This window comes from Alnus glutinosa, chromosome 12 (genome assembly GCF_958979055.1).
Source record: "Alnus glutinosa chromosome 12, dhAlnGlut1.1, whole genome shotgun sequence".
Classification (NCBI taxonomy): Eukaryota; Viridiplantae; Streptophyta; class Magnoliopsida; order Fagales; family Betulaceae; genus Alnus; species Alnus glutinosa.
This window is the reverse complement of record NC_084897.1, coordinates 9,078,070-9,097,931: the sequence shown is the minus strand read 5'-3', so window position 1 is coordinate 9,097,931 and position 19,862 is coordinate 9,078,070. Positions and strand designations below refer to the sequence as shown.

General features: G+C 38.7%; 1 protein-coding gene across 1 annotated transcript; it reads right to left on the bottom strand.

The window, feature by feature from the left end:
* Positions 1–11,705: 11,705 nt before the first annotated feature.
* LOC133851590 (disease resistance protein RPM1-like) lies at positions 11,706–14,997 on the bottom strand. Its single transcript, XM_062288069.1, has one exon. It carries the CDS (start codon positions 14,745–14,747, stop codon positions 11,931–11,933), a length of 2,817 nt encoding a protein of 938 aa, XP_062144053.1. The 5' UTR covers positions 14,748–14,997; the 3' UTR covers positions 11,706–11,930.
* Positions 14,998–19,862: the final 4,865 nt, after the last annotated feature.

Below are 19,862 nucleotides of genomic sequence, written 5' to 3'. Positions count from 1 at the left end.
AGAAGCATGGAGATATTTTTCTTTGACAGTATTTCGTTTAATATCGACAGTTGGGTTATTTAAGCACTGGTTTTGAATAAAAAGTCAACTGTTACTAAATTGAATTCTGACTTCACAGGATTCAAGTATAAACTATATATATACTATATTGAGTATTTGTAAGCCATAAAAATATATTTATCAAGCCTAAATTTAGAGGTCAAAGTTCAACCAAAAGTGCCACTTGGCACCTAAATAGTCAATTACAAATCCAAAAAGTAAACATGTAGACTTTTCACAAAATTTTACCATATGATAGATATTTCTATCGTGAGCACCACGGTCTTTGAATTAACTAAATCTGAGTCTGTTTGACATGTTTTCGGTTCAATCAAAGTTTAAAGCTTAAATGTTACTTTTAGGTTTTTAAGGGATTTTAGGTTTTGATCTTTTAGTTTTCAAAACAACTTTAGGTTTGCTTATAAAAACATGTGGATATTGTCTCCTCAACAATATCAATGATTTCTTAAGAGCTTGAAATTACTGGGCATTACATGTGGTTTTCTTAGAAGCTTTCAAAGGTAATTTTTGTGTGATTTTGTAGTTCGATCACCTGTTTTGTTGGCCGTGTGGTGTTTGTTTGAATACCCCTGTTTTAATTGTTTTCCCGATTCATAGTTGTGCTGCATTGTGTGGTTTGATGGGATTTTTGGTGGAAGGACCGAACAGGTTGTTGATGTTGGAAATTTATGGGTTTTTGGGTTGATGGTAGTTGGATGGAACCCGTATGGTTGAATTGGTATAAGGGATTTCTTGAATGGTGATTTGGCCAGAAATGAGTTTGTATAGATTTGGGTTCTTGTTGATAGGTTATTTTGGGTGTGATTCCCTGTTTAAACCATGCAATGTTGTTGGACTGTTGATTGGGTTTTCCATGAACAGATTTGAATAATGGATTTGGGTCCTCTTTAAGCTAGAACTTATCTGGTTGTTAGATCCTCTTAATGGACTGATTATTGTAGTTGGATTTATGGATGTTGTCAAAATGTTGGATTTATGGATGTTGTCAAAATGTTGGCTTGATGGTGTAGAGAATAAATTGTAGTTGATCCTTGAAGTGTCTTATTGGATTTATTAATATCTAGAGATTTGAGAATTTTGATTTAGAGAAGGGTTAGCTACATCTTGGTATGAAATTTAATTTGTATTGCTATATGATTTTTGTAGAAAAAGGGGAGTCGGTTTTAATATCTAATAATAGGATTGTTAATGGCTAGTTGGAATAGAGCTTGAAGGGAATTGAGGTTTTAGTTGTATTATAAGAACCGAAGGAGTTGTGATTTAAGGTTGATTTCCTTATTATGGTTGAAAGGGCATATTAATTACAAAGTTGCATTAAGCTATGATTGTTAATGATTGGTGTTATGATATTTTGGTAGAAGATATGGAGTTATTCCCACTTGAGAGGGAAGTTGGTCTTTATATGTAAATAAGGATTTTGAGGGTATGTTGGATAAGTTGAATTGGTTAAAGTTAGATTCTTTATTATGGTTCATTTGGATGATTAAAGGAAAAAAAAAAAATGAATTGTCAATTAGTGGTTAAAGTCCTCATCTTGGTACTAAGTGAGAAATGAGAAATAAGATAAGGAAAATAAGTAATAGCTAATGCATTTAAATTCTATAATCTAAATTACTTGGAATGTTATAAAATAATAAAGTATTAAATGTAGTGGTTAAGGTTAAAAGAACATAGAGTTGTGATGTCCAACATAATATTAAGTTAATAAGTATACATATAAAACTTATAAGCAATAGGAACACATAAATAAGCTTCGAATTCATTTAGTAGTATGATTAGGTAATTAATGTGTTTATCTATGCATTGTTAAGTACCTAATGCATTATAGGTTTGTGCTTAGCTTAATAAGCATTCTATACATATATATCTATATCTATATGTATAGGGACCGAATACACGTAGTTAGCTTAAATGGATAAACAACTATAAGACTTATAATTAATAATGATAATAAGGTAACTTAGTACCTAATTCACCTATCCATGTACACGAAGTGTTTTAGCGTATCACCGGATTAGGTTTAAGCTCATTAAGCATGATGTATATGGGTATATGTATCTATATGTATACATATACATGTATATGAGTCAGATATTAATGCTAAGTTAGTAAATAAACAAGCTATAAATAGGGTTAACAATAATAATGTGATACAACAATAAGGTATAAGCTAATGAAAATAGTAAATACATCATTATAATAATAAAGAAGATAAAATACGGACCTAAACCTAAATATTAACCTAATAATAGTTTAGGTATCTAGCTAGCCTTAGAAGCGGGTTACGCGTTGTGTAAACACGTGGGTAGTATGCGTGTCATAGAGTATAGAATTCAATAGCATAATCTAACATCATAAAATGTTTGTAGGCTTATGTCGTTATTGGACACTTCAATTGGTTCTCCAATATAGAGTCTAAGTGACTAGAGTCCAGTGGAAGTTCGAGTCAAGAGTCCAATGCAGCCAAGGTGATATTCTACTCACTGAGAAATTACTATTTTTATATATTATAGAATTGCAAAATATATATGTTGTTTTGTAAATGCGAAACAACTATATGTTGAATATATCTGTTTTGGTTGATTTGAGTACTTTAAAGTATGTTCAAATATATCAAGGATAGTTTCATAATATAGTATTGTGCGTTACATGTTTTGGATGAAATATTAAAATGTTTAGAAAAATATGATTTAACAGCATGATACAGTAAGGCAATACTTACTGGTCAAGCACAGAGCATAGAGCATGTAGCATAGAGCATAGAGCATGTAGCATAGAGCATAGAGCATGTAGCATAGAGCATAGAGCATACAATAACCCAACAGCAGCCCAGTTCAGCAGTTTAACAGCAGTCCAACAGCATGTATAGCATATATATAGCATGATTTATATTGTGTGTGGTTTTCGTAATTACTATGTGTAGTTTGCTAGACATATTAGTATGCCTAAGAGTTTTAATGGAAAAGAGCTTACGTATACTGTTATCGTTTAATTCCATGATTTAAGAACATTGAGCTTGGATGTACAAGGGTATTTTCATTGTTCGGGTATGAGTAATACAGTGTCCTGGGAGTAGGTAGATGGATTGTCATAGACATGAAGTTGTAATGCCCTAGGATTCGGTTTTACCCATATTCGGGGGATGATAGTATGCTCATACTAAAGAGCAAAATGGCATGTTTTAAGTTTGGTGTACTTGGATGTGACGCTATTGGTTGGGATATCAGTGTGTTTTGGGAGTAGGTAGATGGATTGTCATTGGTACATCAGTAAGAAGTGCTTGGATATCAGAGTTTTACTCTAGTAGCCGTATGGACGACTATGTGCCATAGACATGAAGTTGTAATGCCCTGAGGCACGATGATATCACAATTAGTAACGTTAGATCTTTGTGCATTTGAGCTACCAACATAAAAATATTATTGTAGATGGGTCGATATGTAGAAGCTTTCAAGGTGGGATGACTGGAACTTCTATAAATGTTCACAGCTACATAGTATGCTTTAAATATTTTTCTATTAGTCGGTGTTTGCTATATCAGTTATGGGGGTTTTCAAACAAAAGTTTATAAATTGGTAGCTCTATAGTGTACGCGAGACTAAAAAATGAAAAGTTGGTTCATTGCGAAAACTTAGTTAGTTTAATATCACTGAGGTCTCGGTATTATGTATTGAGACGATGAACTCAGCCTTTCACCTATACGGATGTGGCAAACCCCCACAACTATATAGATGATGTTCCTTTGGCTGCAGGTACTCCGATCGTAGTTGATAGTGTTGTAGATGTGTACTTAGGATATTATGACCGAAGCTTGCTGCAACGGTTGTAATTGCTGGACCATGGGCGTCCTCTGTTTTATAGGTTTTGTTTATGGCTTGTGACGCCTATGTCACTTGTTAATGTATAAAGTTATCTATGTTATGTAATTATATTGAGGAAAGACTTAAATAGATAGATGTTAAATGGCTCTTGTTGTAATTAATTTATGATAGATATTTAAGATGTGATTTCCACTATTAGGTTTATGTTTTCCGCTGCATAGTAGATAGATGTTATACTCTGATTTACCAGGTACATATTATGGGGTATGTACCATATGTTGGCTTTGTGACATATCACCATGCCACTGTGAAGATCTATTTATATTTTAAAAGATTAATGTTTATGCAAATGTTTTGTATAAAGAAAGAAAGGGTCGTCACAACCCTCAAGAAGGGCAGCTCCTCCATCACGGACTACTATCAACATTTCCAGCAACTTGCTGATGTGCTGGCTGCCATGAACAAACCACTTAGTCATTTTGAGATGGTGTCTTTCCTCCTTGTTGGCCTCGGGTCTGAATACGATCCTTTTGCCACCTCTGTTCAAACACGAGTTGAACCTCTGCCTATTGAGGAACTTTATGGTCATCTACTAGCACATGAACTGTGCTTGGACTCCCACAATACGGTAAGAGATCTTGTTGTTTTAGGTGCCAACGTTGCATCTTGGGGACCATCTTCATTCAGAAGCTACCGTGGCGAACGTAGCCAATCCCATAACTCCTCTAGCCGTAGCTCCCCTCCTCTCCACCCACCCAGGTTCAATCATGGCAGGGACCGTGGTTTTCCCTCCATTGGCCGTGGCTCATCTAGCACCACATATTCAAGCAACCGCCCACTGTGCCAGATATGCAATAAGCTCGATCATCTAGCAATCATCTGCTACTCCTGATTTGATAAGTCCTATTCCAGTGACACTTCATCTCTGATGCAGGCCTATCTCTCCACACCAGGATCCACTTCTGATTCAACTTGGTTCCCTGACTCAGGTGCCACTCATCCCCTAATGTCAGACTTAGCCAACCTCAACATATCAACTGTTGACTACTCAGGAACTGATTGTATCCAAATCAGCAATGGTAAGGGCTTGCCTATACACCACATTGGCAAAGGCCGACTTTTTCCCCCTCCTCTTCATTTTGATCTCCAAAATATTCTATCTGTCCCTATGATTATAAAAAATTTGTTGTTAGTCCATAAATTTACAAAAGATACTAATACTTTCTTTGAGTTCCATCCTCACTATTTTTTCTTGAAGGATTGTCGATCGGGGAAGGTGTTGCTTCGCGGCCCGACTAACCATGGTCTCTACCAGTTTCCACCGACATCAAATAAATTGTGCTCCTCTGCTCTAGTTGGTGAGCGCGTCTCTCTCCCTCAATTGCATCTTCGGCTAGGCCATTCGGCCTTTAAGATAGTTTGCCAAGTAATCTCTTCTTTGAATCTACCTGTTATTTCCACAAAGCACTATGAGTTGTGTCATGCTTGCTTCGGCTCCAAAAGTAAGCAACTATCCTTCTCCTTGTCCCAGTCTCAAGCCAAGTGCCCCTTAGAACTAATTTACATGGATGTATGGGGTCCATATCTGGTTTGTTCCACAAATGTTTCTAAGTATTATGTATCATCTCTAGATGCTTTTAGTCGCTACACGTGCTATTATATCCACTTTCATGTAAAGCTGATGTAACTACTGTTTTTATCAAATTTCAAGCTTATATTGAACGGTTCTTTGAATCCAAAATTAAATCTGTTTAGTCTGAGTGGGGGGGTAAATATTGTCCTCTCAACAAATTATTGCTATCTCTCGGCATCTCTCATCGCATATCTTGTCCTCACACACACCAAAAAAATGGTGCGGTTGAGCGCAAGCAAGCCATATTGTAGAAACAGGTCTTGCCATCCTCTCCCATGCACATGTCCCTTCTCAATATTGGGATGATGCTTTCTCCACTGAATGCTACTTAATAAATCGCATGCCCACTTTGTTACTCAAAAATCGTTCACCATTTGAACTCCTCTTCAATTGCAAAGCTGACTACACATTTTTACGTACGTTTGGATGCGCATGTTGGCAAAATTTACGTCCCTACAATTCAAATAAACTTCAGCCCCGTTCCATACAATGCTTATTTTTGGGATATAGCTCTAATTATAAAGGGTATAAATGCTTACATCTACCCACTAAATGTCTCTACATCTCATGGGATGTTGTCTTTGATAAGGGTGTCTTTTCCCCTCAAACTTATGTCTCCCAATCCCTTGGATCACTCCCATACCCCTCTGTAGGTACACGGTATTTCTCCTCTCCAGGTGCATGGTATTTCTTCTCCTGTGGTTATTCGGCCTCCAGCAACATTGCAACTAATCTTGATCTCTGCTCCTCATCAAGCTATTTCTAGCTCACAGCTTCCAAGTCCCATTCCTGCACCTACAACCAGCATCCAGGTATCATCTCCAATCTCCTCTCCAATTAAATTATCCCCTTCCACCTCTCCTGCTTCAACTCCTAGTCCATCCTCACACCCGGACCCTCCTGTTTCCACTCATCCCATGGTAACCCGAGCCATGAACAATATTATCAAAGTGAGACAACTCATTGATGGCACTGTTCGCTATCCCGTTCCCCATGCTCTTCTTGTTGAATCTACTACAAAGGATTTGGAGCCCACCTGTTACACTTCAGCCATGAAGGATCCAAACTGGAGACGTGCCAAGAATGTAGAATTTGATTCCAAGGGATTTCACCAACAACCGGATATTGATTATGGTGAGACCTACAGCCCGGTTATCAAACATACAATGGTACGATTAATTCTCTCTCTTGCAATTTCAAGTGGCTGGCCTATCCATCAAATAGATATCCAAAATGCATTCCTGCATGGCAACCTCTCTGAAGATGTCTACATGGCAACTGCAAAAGGCTCCATACGGTTTGAAACAGGCTCCAAGGGCTTGGTATTCCCGATTAAGCAATACCTTGCTCCAGCTTGGTTTTATTATCTCTCGGTCTGATAACTCCCTCTTTATTCTTCGAAGGGATAACTATACCGTGCTAGTTCTAATTTACGTTGATGATATACTTATTACATGCTCTAACCATGCTGCTATTCGTGATCTTCTTGCTGCTCTTCACTGTGACTTTAAAGTAAAAGACTTGGAGTCCTTTAATTTTTTTTTTGGGAATAGAGGTGCCGCCCTACTCTCGTGGAGTATTACTGTCTCAACAGAGGTACATCTTGGACATTCTCAAGCGTACCAAGATACTTGAAACAAAACCAGTAAACTCACCTATGGCTTCCTCCACTCATCTCTCCACCTTTGAAAGAGACCTATTTAATTATTCTACCTTATACAGAAGAACAATTAGAGCCCTACAATACTTATGCATCACTCGACCGGACATCTCCTATTGTGTTAACAAACTCTCCCAATTTATGCAGAAACCCATTGATCTCCATTGGCAATCTGTAAAAAGACTTCTACGATATCTCAAGTAACCCATTTAGCATGGTCTTCATTTCCAGAAATCCATTGTCAATTACATTCAAGCCTACTCCGATGCTGACTGGGCTGGGAGTCACGACGATCGTCGCTCCATTGGTGGTTACTGTATTTTTTATTGGTGATAACCTTATCTCTTGGAGTTGCAGGAAACAACAAACAGTTGCCAGGTCAAGCACTTTAGCCGAATACAAGGCCCTAGCCAACACTGCTGTAGAATTATCATGGCTCCTATCCCTATGTTCAGAGATTGGTATTCGGTTCTCTCAACCTCCAACATTATGGTGTGATAATATTGGAGCTTCTTACCTTACTTCAAACCCAGTCTTCCATGCCCGAACAAAACATGTTGAAATTGATTTTCATTTTGTTCGTGACGTGGTTGCTAAGAAACCCCTCTTCATCAAGTCCATCTGCAGCAAAAACCAGCTTGCAAACATTTTCACAAAACTACTCCCATCCTCACGATTCAATCTACTTAGAAGCAAGCTCAACGTTACTACTGTACTATTTAGCTTGAGGGGCCGTGTTAGTGATAAGGTTCACTCCAATACAAAGACTCAAGACTCTATAGGACTCTTGGCTGCTCAACTAAAGATAAAGATAAACCTTGTACACCTAATCTTCAAGTCATACACTTGAACCCAAACACTAAGAGATAAGTGTTATCATAGTCGACTATCTCTTGTTAGCTAGATAGGTTTAAATAGTTTGAATTTAAACTCTATCTTTGTCATCTATCCTCTGCTACATGATGCAGAAGTTGTAATTCAATATACTTGTAATTCCTCTCTTATATCTATTCTAGCAAGGCAAACAATCTGCAAAACATATCTTCTATATGCTCTTATACCATGTTGAGGAAAATAAAGTGACAAGTGAAAGATTGGAACAAGAAGATGCAATGGAGGAAAATCTTTTGCGAAAAATACAATTTAGCCCCCTCAACTACCATCAATTCTCCGGATGGCACCCCAAACTACCAAAGCTTTGATTCCAGCCCCCCAAACTACCAGCTCTTTGTTTTTTGGCCCCATCCGTCAATTTGTGCTGTTTAAGTTGATGGAAATGAGTCATGTGCCGTTCACGTGACTTTGTAAGACCAAAAAGTTTGAAAATGTCCTTCTACAACTCAGACCGATTTCCAAAAGCCGGAGGGGAAAACTGTTCCGAGTTACCGCACCTTCCCACCCTCTCTTCCACCACCTTCCCCTTCTCTCCTCTCTCATGCGTGCTCCATGCAAACTCCAACAGACCCATCGTCTCTCCCTTGCCTCGATGGACATCTTCAAGAGCTCCATCAAACCGAGCAACTACGTCGAAGTGCTCCATCAAACCGAGCAACCCGACTCAGACGGCTTGGTCTTCACTAGCTCGGCCGACAGAAGCGTCAACTGGTGGCGAAGAGAGGGGAGCGCGAAGGCCACACATCACTTTCTCGCGCAGACGCTTCTGGAGCAGGAGTGCGTGGTCAATGTGCTTCATCTCTGTTTTCATGTTGTAAAATAGAGGTGAACAGAGTCATGAAAAGAGACCCAGCAACCACAAACTGGGAATTTCATGCTTAAACCAATTGTTCGGAAAGGAAATGAGAAGCGGAGAAAAGAGAAGTTACTGAAAGATATCATTATCTTCTTATGGATTTCATCACTCTGTTTTTTGTTGTCTCTGTATTCTTCAATAGTGCTTCAGCACAACACCCACCACAAACTCTACATGGTTGTCACATTCTAGTCATACATGGAGGGCCAATTATTCTGTCACAAGTATAGTTCATAAACCAATATTAATTGCAACCCTTCGCTAGCTGCTAATATTTTCATATGACCAAAAGTTGTTTGTGTGTAGATCGAAAACGAGTACGGAACCATAGAGGAAGCTTTTCACAAGAATGGCCCGCCTTATGTTCGTTGGGATGCAAGTTTAGCTGTGGGACTTCAAACTGGTGCGCCTTGGGTGATGTGTAAGCAAGACGATGTTCCTGATCCAGTGGTCAGTCACCTTCTCTCTTAGAATGAATAAAGAACATGACATTGTTTTTTTTTTTTTTTTACCTTAATTTGCTCATGAACAGAGTCAACAGACTTTGTTAAGTATATGAGTTGCTTCTAGCTTCAGTTTTATCATACCGATCGTAAAGCCATGCAATTTGCAAATCAATACATGCAATGGGAGAAGATGTGGAGAAACATTTGCAGGGCCCAACTCGCCAAATAAGCCATCAATGTGGACAGAGAACTGGACGAGTTTGTATGTTTACATCGAATGCTTAATATATATGTTCTTTCTTCAATAATTCTAAGTGAACCCTTCTCATGTTGCAGTTGAAATGGCTGTTCCAAAAAACAGTCCTCCACTTTGCCATCGGAAAATAACTTTTTCCTTTGTTGTAAATAAGCAATCTGAAAATAACTTTTTCATTTCTATATATTGTGGCACATAATCTATAACGACCCAAGGAAAAGCGCTAGCCACATCTGCGCTATCACCCTAAAAGGACTAGTCAATTTGAAGCTTCCCTAGAATCCATTATGAAGCCTAGTTTCACCTAGTAACTAGGCAATGTGGGACTTAGCACCCATGAGTATCTTTATAAACTACTCACTCTATGTGAGCTATTCATCTCTTCCCAATATGGGACCGGGGTGTTATAAACTGCCCCCCTTAAACCTCTGACGTCCTCGTCAGAACCATGTCATGCAGTGCTCTAGTACCACATGACCTGGCGTTACTAGGTGGCTTTGATACCATTTGTAACGACCCAAGGAAAAGCGCTAGCCACATCTGCGCTATCACCTCAAAAGAATTAGTCAATTTGAAGCTTCCCTAGAATCCATTTTGAAGCCCAGTTTCACCTAGTAACTAGGCAATGTGGGACTTAACACCCATGAGTATCTTTATAAACTACTCACTCTATGTGAGCTATTCATCTCTTCCCAATATGGGACCGGGGTGTTACATAATCATATGTTTGATTATGTCATTTTGCAAATGAAATTATTAAAAAAGAGCTTTTACCCATCTAATTTCTTTGATTTGTTTTGAAGTTATCAAGTATACGGTGAAACACCAGACAGGAGATCAGCAGAAGACATAGCATTTCATACTGCACTGTTCATTGCAGAATAATTGGACGTAACAATCAAATAATTCGAACAGCCTCTTCGAAGTGGACAGAAGCTGCATGACGTGGCTTGACGCTTAACCATTGAAGTCTGTAGTCTACGTGAGCTTTGGACGCATTACAAAAATGACGAAGAACGAGCAGATGGAGTTTTGGTATGGTTTGGTCAAAAGCAAAAAGCGGTTCTTATGGGTCATACGACCGGACATGGTGGACGGAAAAGATGGCGATAGTCAAACTCCGGCGGAGCTGGTGGAGGGGACGAAGGAGAGGGGATATCTGGTGGATACGTGAATCAGAACACGAATGGCATTTTCGTAATATTCTGACTCTAAGCCACTAATACACGTGTTTTTCTCAAGAAGGGCAATCTAGTAATTTTAATGTTAAAATTAAGGGCATTTGCGAATTTTTGGTCCTTTAGAGTCACGTGCCGTGCACATGTAGTGTTTTTCATCCAAAATGACGGCACAAATTGACGGATGGGGCCAAAAAACAAGGAGCTGGTAGTTTGGGGGGCCGAAATCCAAGCTTTGGTAGTTTGGGGTGCCATCCGGATAATTGATGGTAGTTGGGGGGGCTAAATTGTATTTTCCCCAAATCTTTTTCTATCTTGTTCTGTTCAGTCTTTACTCTGTTTTATTGGACAGACGATGAAGACAAATCGGATGAATCATGGGCTGAAAAGGGTAAATACAATCTGTAACATGAGTGGTAGAGTAACGACGTATATATAGATGTGCTGGTATACCGTATATGCGTGGTAGCTAAAATCATATCGTAATAAGGTGGGTGTTCAATAATTTAGAAATTTACGAAGTCAGCAGCTGTTATTTAGTATATTAAACCTCAGTTTTTGATTGAAGTGTTATAAGGTCCATGTCAAAGGTGTCGTGTTATAGCAGCAACAACCCTGGGTCAGTGGTTCACGCATCTTTACATGCAAGCTAGAAGTTTATTCATAAATCTAATTGACCTTATTTCTCTATTTAGACTTTTGATCCCAATTTGGCAAGCCCTTATGACAATTGATCGATCTGTATGTTTCTGAATGTTTTAGTTTTTGTAAACAGAATACTTTCTTCTAGAGAATTGAGCAGAATATGCTTATCCAATGTCATTCGATCAATTAGGAAGCTAGCGATTTATCTTTCAAAACAATTTGAAAGCAGCAGGATGAATTTTACAGACTTTTCAGATTTAGAGAAACGAAATCTTCTACTTGCAGTATCTTTTTGAATGAGTACAACTAGCTTGGATGGTAATTGCAAACCAAAAAACCAAAATAAAAATATTTGAATGAGCGACATTCAGTAATAAAAAATTCTGAGAATTAGATCGATCAGCACCGGGGACACAGGTACAGGCTTAATTATTATTACACAGATGGAATACTCTTGAATAGTATTTTGTAAAATGAAGTACTATTTCCAATACGAAGGAAGTTCAAGGCTCCTAGTCGGTGCTGAGCTCTCTCCCTCGATTGATCTCTCCAATGAGTAGACATCCCAACCACCATCTCTCCAATAGGTAGAGTTAATTTCGGGTACACTTGCAACCTTCCAATAATCCCCATTTTCTATGTCTGGACGCATAGTTGTGATTAACTCAACAGGCATGTCAAAAAATTCCAGCAGTTTGAGCTTGTTAAGGTGTTCAATGCCTGATGGCAGCCTGTGCAACAATTTGCAGCGCTGGAGGATGAGCTTTTCAAGGAGAGGCATCGCTCCCATTTCTACTGTTACTGTCTTCAGTCCATCCATATTATCAAGGGCTAAAACCTTAAGCTTCTGAAATCCTCCAGCCTTAAAATGCAATGTGTCTCCCTCGTAAACCTGTAGAAATTCAAGATGTACTAGATAGGGTAAATTTTGAAGCGACTCAAGTGGGTCTTCCCTTAATTGGCTCCACTTCAAAGATACCTTCGCCAAACTGTGGAGAGAAGATATCCAGTGTGGTAACTTCTCTAAACGTCCAGTCAGGTATAACCGCTGAAGAAAGGGAGGAGGGGAAGATAGGCTTCCAAGATCGATGATCTCTTCCTCTTCTATTGAAGTTATAGACAAAGCGCGAAGGTTTGTTAGTTTTGCAATGGAAGAGCACATAGCAACCCCATTTTCCCTTCTGAACTTTACAATGCCTAGCCTCCTCAATTGATTCAGCCTTCCAAGCTCTTTCATTAGCTCGTTGCCGCCGTGATCTGCCTCTATGAAGCAGAGCTTTTGTAAGAACCGGAGACTTCCTATTTGTGCCGTCGCCTTAAAACCATATTTGGAATTTATGTGTGCATAAGACTGTATTTCATAGCGATACACCAATAGGTGGCGTAGTTTCTGAAGCTGCGAGATCTCAACAGGCAATGCAGTGACGCATGCGTGTTTAAGATCCAGTGTCTCCAGGTTCTGAAGATTCCTAATTGAGCCTGGAATGGATTTTATCTTTGTGGCCCTCAAGCTTAGATATTTCAGAAGGAGCAGCTTGACGATCTCATTTGGAAATATCTCTAGAGGTGCACCTTGCAAATCCAACACTTTAAGCACCCTGAAATCAAGAGGAAATGAAATGGACTTGGAAGACTCTGACAGTGAATCTAGCCTCCGAAACATGAGCAAAGAACGAAGCCGAGAGAGGCTCTGGCTTTGTTGTACATCCTGCATGGTTTTCTGTATTGATAGGCGACGAACTTTTTCTTTCCAAATCGTCGTGTCTCGCCCTCGAGCTACTGTTACGAAGTTCTGATCTTTTGACTTGGAAATGATAATCTCGCGAAGCAGGTCATGGATGCGGCATGTTTTGATCCTCCCCTCACTGGTAGTCCCGGCCACTTGGATCAGGCTTCTGTTCAACAGCTCGTACAGGTAGCTCTCTGCCACTTCTTCCAACGTCATTCCTTCTTTTTCCTTGACAAATCCTTCCGCTACCCATAATCGAATCAGTCTCATTTGGTCAATGAGATGACTTTCAGGAAAGATGCTAAAATACAGAAAACAAGACTTGAGATAGTAAGGTAAATCATTATAACTGAGTGACAAGATTTTTCCCATGCCATTGAGTCTTACATTTTCTTCAAGTTCAGCAGCAAGACAACGTTGTATGATCAAATCCCATTGGTCTATCCTGTCCTTGGTCGCCAAAACACCACTGATGGCCACGATTGCAAGTGGCAATCCTTCACACCTTGCAAGGATACTATCTGTAAGAGTCTTAAGAGCTGGAGGGCAAGAGTTGTCCCCAAAAGTCTTTCTGCAAAACAAAGTCCACGACTCTTCAGGAGACAAAGGGTTTAAAGGATGGACGTGACCATGGAACTCCTTGCAGGAGGCAGAGGCGATTTCAGAATTACGAGTTGTGAGCATTACTCGACTCCCACTGTTGTTTGGGAATGCATTTTTGACCGCCTCCCAATCATCGATATGCCACGCGTCATCTAACACAATCAGGTACCTCTTTTGTTGCAAGAAGTTGTTGATTTTCGTTCTTAGCTGATCGTCGCTCATGCTTTCCACTCCTTGAGGAACTGGCTTCCTTTTTACCCGGTAGAGTTGCTGAAGCGTGTCTTTTAGGAGCTCTTCCATCTTAAAGGATTGAGAAACAAATAGCCAAGCACGGTATTTGAAGTGTAGCTTCACTTGTGCATCATCATACACTTTCCTTACCAAGGTGGTCTTGCCCAACCCACCCATGCCGACCACCGAAACCACTTCGCGTCCAGTGTCACCCTGGAGAAGCCAGCTGATGAGCTGCTTTTTGGGCTTTTCGATGCCCACTAGATCAGCCTCTTCTAGCAGAAGGCCGTCCTGTCGACGGTGATCAGGCCATGTCTTGGAGTCAACTAGTGTAGTTTCGCCCCGGAATCTCTGCCGTCCCTCCGAAATACTTACGACTCTGGATTTGATGCGTTGTATTTCTGAAGCAAACTGATGGCGAGCTTTCAAAGTCTTTATAATCTTAGTAAGAGAGGCATGTAAAAAATCATTGCCAGGTTGAAGTGTGAGGCGAAGCCTGTACTCATCAAGAGCATCTTCAATATCATAAGCTACATCTCTCACCTGCTTCACCCACACCTCGAGTTGAGGAGTCCTCTCTTCCATTTCATCAGCAGCTCTTAGGAAGGCCTTGATTTGCTCAAGTTCGTCTTCGATCGACGCAGCTGCTTCCTTGACCCCCTTCAATAGTTGCACCTCTTCTTGCGCCAAGCTCGTGAGGTTGTCGAGGACATAGTTTACTACAATTTCAGCCATTGTTTCTTAATTTTTCTTCAGCTAACCAGCCTTTCTGTTGCTGATGGTCTTTTGTTTTTGATCGGACTGTAAAGAAGCAAGGCCAAACCTATTTTGTTGTCTTTCTTTGGTGCAAAAACAAGGGTATACGTAATTGGTGATTTTTGACTTGCTCTTCTTAGAAAATGTGCATATCGATGTGCCAATTAATGACGCCAGTTGGTTCAGATTGTCAATGGAGAAATCCTCAACTTGCGCAAGAAATCATTAGATGAATTCTTTACCTTGTGGTCCTGGCCACACTTGAAGATTTTCAAACGGGCCTTCCCGATTCTCTTATCCCCTTCTCCCACCCCTGACATAGTCACAGTTTTTGACAGAAAAAGGCTGACGCCCATCAGTCAACTTTAATTAATGAGTAACTTTATAACCAAAATGCCCTTACAAATTGAGTGTGTTGAACGTTTCAAATGGGAGCTTTTTTAACAATTTGAAAGGTGTTTTTCTGTCGTGTCAAGAATAATATAAGAAAAATTAAATCTGTCCTATCTTATTTTACACGTTAGGTGTTGGTTTTTTTAATGTCAAAATGACAAGAACCTCAAAGCACGTCAAGAAAAAATGTCGAAATGCCGATAAGGAAAAGAGGACGAGGGTTTTCTAAACATGGCCTACATATATAGCCTGTCTTTATTTTATGTTTCCTTTGTAAATTCTAGTTGAAACTTTCATTAGAGACGATTTTTAACAGTCAAAGCTCAATCATCTTTTCTGTTTGATCTGGCTTATTTTTAAGCTAACTTGAATCTTAACTGACAAGCAAAACCATTCATTGGACGCTAAATTTCAAAAGTGACGTCTGAACAGTTCCAATTATATCAATTACCTCAACGTCCACATTAACCTTAGGTAGAGATCCTTATCAATTTCAACTCAGCCTGCTTGCCGTGATTTGTAGCCTCAAATACATCACGTCTTTGCTATCCATACAAATTCCACTGTGGCTTCCTCTCCTGGTAGATGGGACCGGAGTTCTTGTGGTGCACAAGCAGTGGCGGAGCCATGATTTTAGTTTATGGGGTCAAGATTTTGTTTTTTGTTTTTTTTTTTTTTTGTTTTTTTTTTTTTATCAATGATATAAAAATAATTTTAAGTTAATAAAAAATTAATTAACTTTTTTTTTTTAAAGCCGTGCTAATCCCCATGTTCAGTTTTTTTATTTAAAAAAAAAATACAAAAAAACAAAATGATAGCAATATTTAGGTCTGAGAACTTAACTGATGAAAGGCAAATACATTTCTGTAAACGGATCCTGTGGAAAGAACACTAAACATTGCTGAGAAGCACTAACATATTTACTTAACTAACCCACTTACTAAAATAACTACCCCATATGGCCATATCCCATTACATAGCCCACTAACCCACTCCCACATTATCTAAAGGCCACAGACACAAGCACACACCATCTACCAAGTGAGACACGTGGTTGCCTCCAAACCACCCCCCACCTTATCACTTCACTACCCATTTCACACGTTCACTATAAACTTCACAAACCTTCTTCGATCTTCAGACAAAATACTTCACACACTTATCCTTCAGACAACACGCTGCGCATAACATCTTCTGCTCACACAGTGATTGAACACAGACAATGGCGGAGCCAGGATTTTAGTTTAGGGGGGTCAAGATTTTATTTTTATTTTTTTATCAATGATATAAAAATAATTTTAAGTTAATAAAAAATTAATTAACTTTTTTTTTAAAGCCGTGCTAATCCCCATGTTCAGTTTTTTTATTTAAAAAAAAATACAAAAAATCAAAAAGATAGCAATATTTAGGTCTGAGAACTTAACTGATGAAAGGCAAATACATTTCTGTAAACGGATCCTGTGGAAAGAACACTAACATTGCTGAGAAGCACTAACATATTTACTTAACTAACCCACTTACTAAAATAACTACCCCATATGGCCATATCCCATTACATAGCCCACTAACCCACTCCCACATTATCTAAAGGCCATAGACACAAGCACACACCATCTACCAAGTGAGACACGTGGTTGCCTCCAAACCACCCCCCACCTTATCACTTCACTACCCACTTCACACGTTCACTATAACCTTCACAAACCTTCTTCGATCTTCAGACAAAATACTTCACACACTTATCCTTCAGACAACACGCTGCGCATAACATCTTCTGCTCACACAGTGATTGAACACAGAGAATAAGAAAAAAATCGTGCATGAACTAACCAAATCATAACGCTTTCAAATAAATTAAAAGAAAATACTTCAAGAATCAACATGAATGTTGCACACCTTGATATGATTGAGAGAATCGTTCCTGGGTTTAGTCGAGGAAGAATGTTAAGAGTCCCACATTGCCAAGGTATGCCTGGGTTGTGGGCTTTATAAGCCTTGAGCAAACCTCTTCCCTTGAGGTGCCTTTTGGGAATGAGTAAGGCTCAAGTGACTTTAATATGGTATCAGAGCCACAAGCCCTTGGACAATGTTGGGCCTTCCCTCCCTATGTTGAACACGTGTTTGGCCAAAAGATGCCACACGTGAGGGGGCGTGTTAAGAGTCCCATATTGCCAAGGTATGCCTGAGTTGTGGGCTTTATAAGCCTTGAGCAAACCTCTTCCCTTGAGGTGCCTTTTGGGAATGAGTAAGGCTCAAGTGACTTTAATAAAGAATGCGAGGGCAGTGGTGCATCTGGAACAGATTTCTTTGCCTTGGCCGAAGAGGGTGCCGGTGAAACTTGCAGCGGTACTGTTTGTTGGTGGATTTGTGTTGGGGCGGAAGGAGAAGAACGGAGAAGGAGATGGTTTTGGTTTAAGGGAGACCATTTTTCTGAGAGAACCTTTTCTTCTAATTAAAGGGAACGTTGTTCCTTGTCCTTTTGCTTGAGATACAAAATAAAAAGAAACGGTGCGTTTGAGTCTTGATGAAATGCAACTCCAGCAAGGCAGCAAATAAATGAAACGACGCGTTTCAATCAAAAATTTTGGTTTGTAAACTCTTCTATTGTTCCATTAAACGCTGTGTTTTACGAACTGCACTGTTCGTCTTCAACCTTCATTTCTTCTGAAGATTTTGAACAAATCTAAGCAACCTTGCCAACCTAATTTACCAAAACGCGAAAAATCATTGGCTAAGAGTCATAAATCTCAATCCTTCTAAAAAATAATTTGCCCCTTAATGATAGGTTGAGAGGGGGGGGGGGGGGGGGGAGAAGGATATTCAAAAAAAAATAACAGGAAGTAAAGAAACTTTTGAGGAGGTGATGGGGGCACTTGCCCCCTCTCGACCCCCCTGGCTCCGCCCCTGTGCACAAGTATTAACGACGAAACAAGACGTCCTCTGAAAAAGTAAACAAATAGTAAAGAGAGCACATCCCAAACAGGTGGTGTAAGTGTATTTTTGCTAACAATTAAATATTGAGAATTCTGAAGAATATGCTGACACCATCATTACATTGTCAACAGTTTCTAAATTATTGGCCAGACGGATTATCGATTAGAGTAAGGTTTGGTTGATCCAGTTGAGCCTTGGCCATAATAATTCAAACAGTTTGATTACATTAAACTTAATTACAATCATCCTTATAAAAGGAAAGTACCGTATAATATATTTCTTTTCAATATAAAAAATATATTCAAGAGAAATACCATACAATATCAATATAATATATTTCCTTTCAATATAAAAAATATATTCTTCTAACAACAGGAAAGATGCTGGAAAATTCATCTTTGTTGACCTACAACTCAGTCAAACACAAGAAAAGGCAAAGGAGAAGACAAGAAAACCTAATAAAATTTCTCTCAATTTTACAACCCGTTGTGTCATGCTGACAAGATACTTCAAAGATTTCTTTTTATTAAGTGTACAACAAGTTAGTCTGATCATATGTAACGACACTTTTTTTAATTTTTTTTTATACAAAACGGAATCCTCATAGTAATATGCATAACGATTATTCATAAGCCAATATCAACCTAATACATCTCATAACATATGCATCACACATCAGAGATATCACATTGCAGCAGAAACTAATTTCATTAGCTAAAGGAGTAAATATAACAAAAGAGTCATATAAATGTCTATCTGTTAAAAGCTTGAACAATAATTAATTATGTCAAAAGAATGGCTATATAAAATAGGTGTTACATGCAACACAAGCCATATATAACACAAAGTCTATACAAAAGTTGGACCATCAAAAGTCCGACAAATATAACTGTCTCGAAGAGCTTCAGTCGTAGTATCTCAAATTTAAAGCCACTGGGTCCTCATCGACAACCATGGTACTTGATAAGTCTTGAAATATTCTATTCAAGACCTCTTAATTCACATATGTTATACCTAGTTTGTGTTGTAAATATAATATTTTGTTGTACTTTTGTGTTTTGTCTTATTTCCAAGTCTTAATTGAAAACCAATTCAAAACATCCTACTTAGACCTGAAAATACATCAAGGATGATTTCCATCATTTCCAGAGTTCAAGTTTGCTCTTGCCAATTGGAAAATCGGCCAAGGCAAATCGATCGATCGACTTTATAATCGATCGATCGAAATTCATTAGTTGAAGAAAAATCGATCATGCGACATGCGATCGAGCAACAGTAAAAATCGATCGAGCGACTTTGAGGGTTAATCAAGCAATTTCAAATCTTGCGGATAAAGCTGCAGATATCATCCCAATCTATTTGTGATTCAAAATTCAAAATCAAGTTGTGCGATTGAAATGGGATATCAACACTCTTCATTTGTTCGGCTAAAATAGATTGTTTGAGAGATTTTGACACATCAAATTCTCTATAAATAGAGAAGAGCTGAGAGAGATAGGGAGTTTGTTTTTTATATAATAAGTTTTCTTTTATTTTTTAGTTGCAATCCTTTGATCCAACCTTTTCATTTACATTTCCAGAGAGCTTAAATTAGTTTATTTTAATTTTGTAAGTCATTTTAATTCTGTTTTTTCATTAAAGCTTTGATTTACTTTGATGCAATTCTTTTTCTTATTTATTTTCAGCAATTTTTTCATCTTTCTTTAGTGTTTGTTACATTTTCTTTTTGAGACAACTTTGGAATCCGAAAATTTCAGAGAGAGTAAC